This window comes from Peromyscus eremicus, chromosome 5 (genome assembly GCF_949786415.1).
Source record: "Peromyscus eremicus chromosome 5, PerEre_H2_v1, whole genome shotgun sequence".
Classification (NCBI taxonomy): Eukaryota; Metazoa; Chordata; class Mammalia; order Rodentia; family Cricetidae; genus Peromyscus; species Peromyscus eremicus.
The window spans coordinates 69,685,127-69,695,927 of NC_081420.1; the positions used below are offsets into that span (position 1 = coordinate 69,685,127).

Here is a 10,801-nt window from a genome sequence, read left to right on the forward strand (position 1 = left end):
CCTGCCTAGGAGTGGTACCACCAACAGTATGCTGAGCCCTCTTATGTCAATCATTTGTCAAGAAAATGTCCCAAAGACTTGCATACAGACTAGTTTGATAGATGCATTTTCTCAAATAAAGGTCCTTCTTCTCAGATGACTTTAGCCTATGTCAAATTGGGAAAAACAAACAAAACAACCAGCACACCATCTGAGTGAAACCTTGTCAGCTTTATGATCAAATTAAATCTAGAATCTAATCACTTTATACCAATGTCACTGCTACCACCCAGGCCTATGTTACATTCTACACCACCATTATTTCTCTAAGTAACTAATGCCTTATAAACTATCAACACAGAGACATGACCCTTTTGAAATTTACTTCCAATTTGGTCAATACCCACTCTCCAACTTAATTATAAGTCAAAGTAAAAGTCCTTATAATGGCCTGCAAGTCCCTATATGATCTGTCCTTACCACTTATGACTGGGATCATATCTCCTAATACTATTCAACATCACTCTGCTCCAACCATACTGGCTTCCTTCAAATACTCAATAGACTCCTGAGTAAGACTTGTGCACTTACTCTTCCTTGGCTGCTCGTCCACCACACTGAATGCGCCTCCATCATGCTATAAATTGAATGCTTGAGTCCTTCTAAAATTAGTATGTTGAAATCCAATTCCCACAGTAATAAGTACTAAGATCTAGTACATCTGACAATTGATAGGTTATAAAGGTGGAGTCCTTATGAATGGAATTAATGCCTTATAACTTCTAATTTCCTTCAGAAACCTCTGCCTATCTGCTACTTTTCACTATTTGTGTCCCCATCCCCACTAAACTATTAAGCTAAATGAGACTAAAGGTTTTATGCTTAAGATTCAGTAAACAAAAAAAAAAAAAATCTCCACTTAACTAACAACATTGGGTAGTCTTTCTACTGTTCTGTTCCCAACATCTACAAGTCAACAAAAGAATGTTTGGCTTTAACTTGAATATCACACATTAAACTTTAATCCAGTTGAGCTTATCTCTACCAACTATCTGGTCCCTAGAAAGTCTTTCATGAAAGCTAAGATTCAAAGTAAAGAATTTTCCAATCTACTTTTCTGTGTCAATAGAATACAGTTTCTTCTGACTTTCTTTTCTATTTCAATACAGCTAAACACAGATATACAGATTAAAATAATTTTCTGGATTCTTTTCAAATTTTACCAAATTTTTTCAATTTTCTATACATATTTTCCCATCTTTCCTTACAAAGTTAAGGTCTTTAGTTGTTCATATTGACTAATTCACTGCAAATTAAATAGCATGAAATTGCAAACCACAACAGTGCACAGATAAGGCTAGATTAGATGATCTACACTTTTTTAAGTATGTGTATATGTGTATGAATTTGTATCTGTGAGGCCATAACAGGGTGTCAGATCCCCTACAACTGAATTATAGGCAGCTGTGTGCTGAAAAACACAGGTACTAGGAACTGAACTCCATTCCTCTGCAAGAACAGCAAGTGCTCTTAACTACTGAGCCATCTCTCCAGGCAACAGATAATCTAAAGTTGAAATCACTACTGCTAAGTCTCTGTATTCTCTTTCTCTCTCTCCCTCTCTTGTTTTGTTTTGTTGTTGTTGTCGTTGTTTTGTTTTGTTTTTTGTGATAAGGTTTCTCTTGTAACAGCCCAGGCTGTCCAGGAACTCATTTTGTATATCAGGCTGGCCTTGAACTAACAGAGATCCACCTGCCTTTGCCTCCTGAGTTCTGGGATTAAAGGCATGCACCACCACCATCAGCCTCTGTATTCTCTTAAAGAAGCTTAATTTCTATAAACAATTCAAAAGCATAGTCAATATTTTCTTTATTGGTTATGGTCCTACTTTGCTTTCTGTTTCTGTGATAAAACACGAAAAAAAAATTAAGAGAGAAAACAGTTTTTTTGGCTTACATTTCCAAGTCACAGTCCATCTTTGAAAGAAGTCAAGGCAGAAACTGAAGCAAAGCCATGCAGGCATGCTGCTTCCTGGCTTGCTCGCCTTGCATTTTATATAACTCAGGACTACACAGTGGGCTGGGCCCTCCCACATCAACCATTAGTCAAGAATATGCTCCCACAGACTTGCTTACAAACAAATCTGATCCAAGCATTTTCTCAATTGAGATTCCCTCTTCAAGATGACTCTAGCTTATGTTAAGTTGACAAAATACTAGCCAGCAGTTATATATAAAACTTTCACTAGCTACAGAATTTAACCAATCTTAATGAATACTAAACAAGTATTCTCAATATTAAAGTGAGTCTTAAGCTAGCAAGATAGCTTAGTAGTTAAAGGTACCTGCTGCTAAGTTTGACTAAATTTAATCCCTGGGACCCTCATGGAAAGAGAACACCAACTCCCAAGAGCTGTCCTCTGACCTCATGTTTGCTATCACATAAACAAACAAACAAACAAACGAGTGAATGAATAAATGCAATAAAGAATATTCCTGGTATTGGAGAGACAGCTCAATGGTTAAGAGCACTAGCTACTCTCTCAAGGGCTCCAGGTTTGACTCCCAACAGCCACATGGCAGCTCACAACTGTCTCAACAGCCTGAGCTAGACAGTGAGACCCTGTCTCAGAAACCCAAACCCAGCCAGGTGGCGGCGCAGGCCTTTAATCCCAGCACTCCAAAGGCAGACACAGGTGGATCTCTAAGTTCCAGGGCAGCCAGGGCTACACAGAGAAACCCTGTCTCAAAAAACAAAAGCAAAACTAAACAAACAAACAACAAAACCAAACACAAATAAACCAAAAAGTTAGTCTTCATTTTCACTACTTACTGTTATTAAATACACTGCATTATCATTTACTTTGGAAATGAGGCATTGTTTTTCTCTATGAGCAGGAAGTGGCACCAGATAACACTTTACAGTTACCACAAAACCATCTGTGTCTAAGAATTTGAGATGTGAAATATTTATTTACTTGTTTGGTTCGTTGGTTGGTTGGTTTTCGAGACAGGGTTTCTCTGTGTATCTTTAGCTGTCCTGGAACTCACTCTGTAGATCAGGCTGGCCTTGTAAACTCACAGAGATCCGCCGGCCTCTGCCTCCCAAGTGCTTGGATTAAATACACGAGCCAGCACACCCAGCTGAGATGTGAAATATTTATAACTCTTACAAAAATGAGAACTGTTAAGTTCAGTTCCATGGCAATTTTATACTCAATAATTTTATATACAATCATGGAATTAAAATGCAAGGATTGAAAGTTAAATTTCTACTCAATAGTTCAATTTAATTTCCTTTGAAAATTTACTATCTCATAACCTGTAGAAAGAGGTATATTTCCTAGCTAATCCTGTTAAGCGTGTCTTTTTTTTTTTTTTAAGCTCCACAACTTATGTATTAAGTGAAGGACTTAATCAGATCTTGGGAAATTCTTTCATTCCATAATCATGAAGTTAGTGACATGTCTGCTTTTTCTGTTCACTGTTTCAGGTAGATCCTGGATAAATATCCTCACTCAGTCACAAGATACAAGCTAAAACCAGAACAGAAAGGAATAGAAAGGCAAAGACGACGTATACACCACTATCCCGGGCTCCTCTTCCAGGAGTACCCCAAACACTTCAAGCCCTGAAGGATTCACAGCTTCTCCTACGAGGAGAGGCTTCAACTTCTTCCATATTTCTAACTGTAAGACGAATACTAAGCAGCAGGCTATAACGATTACGAAATACGGTGCAAGAAAACTGCTAACACACGCTGGGCAAAAGGTATTCTTTCTTCCCAGAAAGGACGAGGGAGGCAGGCAGAAGAAGTAAAAATATGTTTAAGTGGGAAGAGGACAATTTGGGGTGACACATAGTTACTGTGTCACACTTGAGACGGGGTAAGTGTAAAAACGGTCTACCCACACCTCTCTTCCTTCTTCCTTCAGCACAGCTTTTGGGGGGGGGGGGGGGAGGATGGTTTCCAGAAAGCCAAAGAAAAGGTATCGGCACCCCCAGGCTGGTGGCACCGTCCGGGTCCGGCACTTGGACCACAAGTTCCGAAGTTGGCGCGAGGGTGAGGGACTGGGAAAGGGCTGGCGGTCAAGAGGACCGGGCTGAACGACGAGGTCCGGCCCGCCGCGGCCCGCCGCGCGCTTACCTGCTGCACCCCGAGGAACTCGTAGAAGTTCAACTGCACCTCCTCCACCAAGTCGAACAACTCCAGGTCGGCGCTCTCCCAGGCGCGCACCGGCCCCACGGCCGCCAGCAGCAACAGCAGCAGCGGCGGCCACAGCGGCCGAACGGAGGACGCCAGCGGCCCAGGGCGCCGGGGAAGCCGCGCGGCTCCGAAGCCGGGAGCCCACATGGCACTGGCCTCCCGAGAGGTCGCTGGCAGCCACGCCGTGCGCCGGCCGAGAGCGGGGACGTGGCGGGTGGCGCGGGCTGTGGGGACGGCGCCTGTCAGTCAGGAGCGCGGGCAGCCGCCCGGAAGCTGCTAGCCAGGCTGCGGGCCCGACGGGAGCACCAACAGACTCGGAGAGGACGACAAGGCCGAGGCTGCCCGAGCGGTGACCAGTCGCAGCCGGCTCTCCCTTCCCGGACCCTCGCCCCGGGCCTAGGAACAGCTGGAGAGCAAGCGCCGGCACCCAGGCTGCCGTGTGGGAGAGGCTTCCCCAGGCCTCAGCCTATCCCAGGCCTCGCTTCCGGTGACATCATGTCTCCTAGCAACTGTGGGGCGGGGCCGGGGCCGGAAGTAGGAACGCCGGGCGCTCTGGATCTTCGTCTTGGAGAAGAGCCTTTCAGTGGCTGGCGCTGGGGTAACTGCACGTGTTTCTGCGCTAGCTGAGAGATGTGGACAATTATAGACCTCCAGGGCCCGAAACGCTTGCCTGTAGGTTTTCCTCCCGATGCTTCCATGTTGCCCTCCTAAATATTGACCATTAAAAGCACATTTCAGGATTGATGTATGGATTAGGCTTTCTGCTCCCGCGCATTTTATTATTCGATCAGTAAAGATAGGATGAATTGAACCAACGACTGAAACACAGATCCACTCCAGTGTGTTTGAAGGGGAAAAAAAAAATTTAACCAAGAAAAAAATATACTTTAATTATGAATTAAGATTTGCGGGTATATGACATGTGAATAAGCAGTCTGTAATTGCGCTTCCAGGAGATCTGAAGCCCTCTTCTGGCCTTTGCAGGATCCTGCACACACATGATATACATAAATTCAAGCAAGCAAACATACATAGAAATAAAATTTAAATTGTTTTAATCTTAAGTTTATATATACCCTTTACGTAAAACTAATCTTGAGACTAGAGTTGACTCAGTCACTAATACTACTTCTTGCTCTTGCAGAGGACCTGAGTTCTGTTGTAACCACTTGTAACTCCAGCTCCAGGAGTTACACACGTATTTATATATACACATAAAACTTAAGAAATAAATATTTTTTAAAAGACCCTCATCTTAGCCAAGTGGTGATGGTGCACGCCTTTAATCCCAGCACTCAGGAGGTAGGGGCAGGCCGATCTCTGAGTTCGAGGCCTGCCAGGTCTACAGAGCAAGTTCTAGGATAGCCAGGGCTATACAGAGAAACTCTGTCTCAAATACCCCTCCTCCCCCTCCAAAAAAGACACCGATCTTTACCAAGTCCCTAAATTAAAGCTAATGTTTGCTTATTCAGTGTGTGGAGTGTCAAAATAATATGACAACAACAAAAAGTATTACCCAGCATCCATCTCTTCTTTATTATCATCATATTAAGTACAATATTATTTGAAAGTGGTACAATCTTGCCACAACTGTAGCAGTATTATTCTGAGCTCTTAGCAGGCAGCCTAGCATTTCCCTCTTGAACTTTGTGTTGTCTAAGAACTCCAAGGACTTACTCAATATTACTTTCTAAGGCCAGGCTAACACAGAAGTAGAGTTGCCTATTCAGCATAGTGCTTTTCACAGACAAAGGCATTGATCTTGAAAATTCTTCCTGTCCAGTTTCAATAACACTTTCTTCTCTGAGATGATGTTCTTACTGTTTTACATCTCTGCAAAGACCGCCATTCAAATTTGGCATCTTTATGTTAACCATTTTGCTGCAAAGGGCCATGCAATTGAATAAATCTTTTGTTGATGTCTGGGCTAAGAGAGCAGCCAGTTATCAGCTGTTTTCTTCCATGGTGACATTTACTGATCCTAGGCATGAACTTGTTGGCTTTGGCCTAGGCAGAGGGTCTTCACATGGATAAAAAGAAACCAGTGGAATATTTATTAGAAATTATATGATGGACTAAGGGTACAGAGGAGCCCCAAACATATAGCCAGCAATCCCATAAGACACCTGCTAACTCCTGGATATTGCTTGAGGTTGAGGAACTGTGCTTAGAGTAACCATCTCATGTTCTACCTGTATGAGACTACAAGTCCATATACAGCTAACGACCTAGAAGGAGGAGCCTACCTCACATATGTGGGCATTATTCTTCCCGCTCAAGACCTTTACAATTACTTCTGAAGTTATGAGAAGTTGTATTCACATAAGGGCCCAGGAGGTAGATACCTTTCTGGTTCTTGATAAAAAGTTCAGAGGAATCATGAACAGAAAGAAACCAGAAGTTGACTGAGTCTTACTAACTCTGCAACCCAAGCACGGCCTAGCTCATCTGTGACTGTGTGGAGGATATCAGACACTTCACCCTATTTGTCTAATTTCCATTTTAGTGGAAAACAGCATCTATGTTGTCTATGGGAATTTTATGTAAAACTCTGGGATATATGGTTGATTCTAAGTGTAAGACATGACAAAAACAGGATGGTGTGGTCAATGATAAAGAGGAGGGAAAAAAGATAATAGAAAACCCACAGACAGGCCAGATGTTAAAGTTTAGATAAGAACTTTGAAATCACTATTACAAAATAAAATGGAAGAGGAAAGGTGGATAAAATATATAGGAAGGTACAGAATTTTAACAGAATCGATGGGAAAATCTTGAAAAATAAATGAAGTCAAGAACTCAGTAAATGAGTTAAACTGAAGACTAGATATAACAGAGCAGAGATCAGTAGGTTTGGGGGAAAAAATCAAGAAAAGAAGAAATACTCAAACTAAAGCACAAAGAGGAAACAATGGAGGACTAAGAACTCGAAAGGCAGGTGTGCAGTGAATGAATCCAGCATGAGTATAACAACCTCAAAACGATGAGGAGAGAGGAGCGGGCAGAAGGGGTATTTGAAGGGATAGTAGTCAGTTTTACAGAAGTAATAACAGACATAAAGCTATAGATGCAAAAAAAAACTCAACATGAATCATAGACCTAATGTAAATGTTAAAAATTTAAAACCCTTGTAAGCAAAAATGGGAATAAATATTAGTGGCCTTTAGGGAACCACTAGATATGACACCAACTACATAAATGCCAAAAGAAAAGAAAAGATAGATTACACAAAAATGAACACCTTTATATTGCAAACAATATCTAAGATAACCCCTAACTAAATTCTAAATATTTGTCCTTAGACCAACAGATAACTGTAGTTCTCACCCCTCACCAAAGAAACTTCTCATCAAAGAGACCATTACAGAAACCCACAACAATCAAAATGCAGAGTTATGGAGTCCAGTCCCAACAGATACATCTTCAACACAACTTCTGCAGCTAAGGCTCGGGAGTCAGTGGGGAAGAGGGGACAGAAAGACTGTAAAAGGAAGTTTGCTGTGAGACTGTGTCCACTGGAAATGTCAGAAAGTACACTCATGAAGTCTCACTAGCACGGTTCCCTCAACATGACCTGAATAAGGATGGCACCAATAGAAAAGCTAATGCAGAAGGTGGAAGCTCACAAGGCCTCGACCCTAGAAAAACAACTACAGGCGACTAAGAAATCTGAGAGCAGGAGAAACAACAATGTCCATCAACTAATGAATGGATTTTTCTTAAATGTGGTATGGCTAAATAATCATGTCAATATTATTCCCGATGGTATTATTTTTCATCAATAAAAAGCAGTGAAGTATGGATACTTGCTGTAACACCAATGAACTTTGAAAATATGCCTAGTGAAAAAGGCTAGTCACGAAAGAGCATATTATGTGATTCTGCTTAAGCAAAACATCCAGACTAGGCAAACTTCGAAGGTAGATTAGTATTTTCTTAGGGCTGATGGCAGGGGATGTTAGAGATTCACTACAAACGGGTGCTAGCTTTCTTTTATGGAGTAAACTTGAAATTAGATTGTGGTGACAGTTTCAGAACTTTGTCAATACACTGAACCTGTTGGCTTGTACTCTTTAAATGCATTGATTATATGGACGGCAATTACATCTTGCTAAAACTGTTTCTAAAAAGAGGAAGAAAGGGGCTGGAGAGATGGGGAAGAACATGCACTGCCCTTGCGGAGGACCTGAGTTTGGTTCCTGTTGTACGATATTTTGTTTGTGTTCTGACAAATAAAGCTTGTCTGGAGATCAGAAGGCGGAATTAGCCTCTAGTTACCATAGAGACTAGGCAGTGGTAGCACACACCTTTAATCCCAGCACTTGGAAGGATCATACCTTTGATTCCAGCACATGGGAGGCTCAAGTCTTTGATCCCAGCACATGGGAGACTCAAGCCTTTGATCCCAGCACTTGGAAGTCTCAAGCCTTTAATCCCAGCACTAGGGAGGTGGAGACAGGAATATAAGACAGGTAGAGACAGGATCTCGAGCCCCCATTTGGTCTCAGGATTCATAGAGGTAAGAACTCACAAGTGGCTGCTGCTCTGCCTCTCTGATCTTTCAAACAGGCTTTATTTGTCATAACACAAACAAAACATCATACAACAGGTTCCCAGCACCCATGTTAGGTAGCTCACTGTAACATGGATTGGCATGAGTCTTTTTAAACCTCAAATCCCACCCTGAGTGATACACCTCCTTCAACAAGGCCACCCCTCCTAATCCTTCCCAAACAGTCCCAACAGAGGAACAGGTATTCAAACAAATGAGCCTAAGGAGGCCATCCTCATCCAAGCCACCACACTCAAAACCACCTGTAACTTTGGTTTCCATGTATACTTGTACTCAAATGCATATCACACACACACACACACACATAATTAAAAGGTCCCCCCCCACATACATAATTAAAAATAAAATAAATCTTTTTTTAAAAGAAGGGGGAAGAGCACAAATAAAGTAAACTCAACAACCTCAAGAAGAGTAAATTCGATAAAACAAACTCAATTGGAGTTAAAGTACAGAATAACTTGTGGGGTGTAGTGAAGGCAATAACTAGAAAGAGTATTTGTAGTCTTAAACATATTACAGGCAGAGCTAAGCTAATTCAAGGAGTTACATGTGCCCACACAAGGACTTACATAAATAACTGTGGAATAAACCAGAGTGAAATTTTCAACAAGGACATCTAATTGTGTTTAGTATGGCATTTATGCAAGAGAGCCAGGAACATAGCAGTTCCCATATGGCTAGAGTCTTCTTTTGTAACTCAAATTAGTAGGTTCTGCTATTGATAGGGCTTAAGGTATGATTACAACCGTATAAGGCTAAGATACATTAAAATCTACTGTTGGCAATGAAGAAGAGAGGGAGACGCCAGGGTGTTGTTGGGTGGTCATCTACCCAGGGGTTGCTAAGAGGAGGAGTTCAGGTGTTGTTAAATGTGAACAGGGGCACTGTACTGACCTTTGCTTCCTATGGGGAAACTGCATTGGTTCTTTATCTTGGTGCTGCAACAAAATACCTAGTAAAAGCATCTCAAGGAAGGAAGGGCTTATTTTGTCTTGTAATTGAAGAGTACAGCCCATCATGGTGGACAAATCAAGGCATACAAGCATAAGCAAGCTAATTGTGTTGCCTCTACGGGTCAAGAAATTAAGAAAGACAGGTGCTGGTGCTCAGCTCACTTTTCCCTTTTTATTTCTCCTGGGACCCCTCCCAGCATATGCAATAGTGCCACCCACATTTAGGATGGGGCTTCTTACCACAATTAACCTGGTCTAGAAATTTCCTCACAAGTATATACAGGTTTGTCTCTTAAATGGTTCCAGATTCTCTCAAGTTGACAATCAATATTAACTATCACAGGTACTATTTAATAACCAGGTAAAGGACTCAAATAGACTTAAATAAGCTATCTGATAGTATAGCCTTCACTTTGGGGTAAAATCAAATTTAACTATACCAAACAGAGTATAATACTTGTTATAGCTAAAATTTTAAGACTGTCTTGAGAAAAGCATTACCTACTCGTTCCGTGTTTTAGAAATACCTGGCTCCCATTAAATCCTGAAATGTTCTCATTAGCCTCTATGAGGCTGTTCCTCAAATACAGGGATGTGTAATTCTAAGATAGCATTGTTCTTTAATGGAACATTATCTTCACTCAATAATTTATTTGTCCAAATACCATTCACTAATTTATATTGAGTTGACAAAGGTTAGAAAAATATTGTTTGGGAGAAGCACTTCCTTGGTAAATAATCCCTTTTCTACTGCAGTATTGAATTTTAATTGTTTTGAAGGTCCTTATAAACAAATACAGATGTTCCTTGTGTTATAAATAATAAATACATTTCTAATGTGCTGACACTATGATTTTTACTTCGGTGAATAGTGTGCTACAGAGTCAATCTCACAGTTAATAGGAATATGGATTCTAGAACGGGACTGATTAAACTTGAATCCTGGCTCTACTCCTTACTAACTAGGTGATCTCTGTGCCTCTGTTTCTACATCTCTAAATTTTGGTAACTAGTAGGTTACCAAACTGTAAGGCTCTTTGGCAGCTGAGAAAAACAGTGCCTAGTATACGGTGCTTGCCATTTAAATAGC

General features: G+C 41.3%; 1 protein-coding gene across 1 annotated transcript in view; it reads right to left on the reverse strand.

Annotated features, from left to right (window-relative positions):
* Positions 1–4,645, reverse strand: part of Dnajc1 (DnaJ heat shock protein family (Hsp40) member C1) — a 188,287-nt gene extending 183,642 nt beyond the window's left edge. Inside the window, exon 1 of the mRNA XM_059263639.1 lies at positions 4,126–4,645. Within this exon, the coding sequence (XP_059119622.1) occupies positions 4,126–4,332 (207 nt within the window). The 5' untranslated portion in view covers positions 4,333–4,645. The remainder of the gene's footprint in view (positions 1–4,125) is intronic.
* Between the last annotated feature and the right edge of the window lie 6,156 nt (positions 4,646–10,801).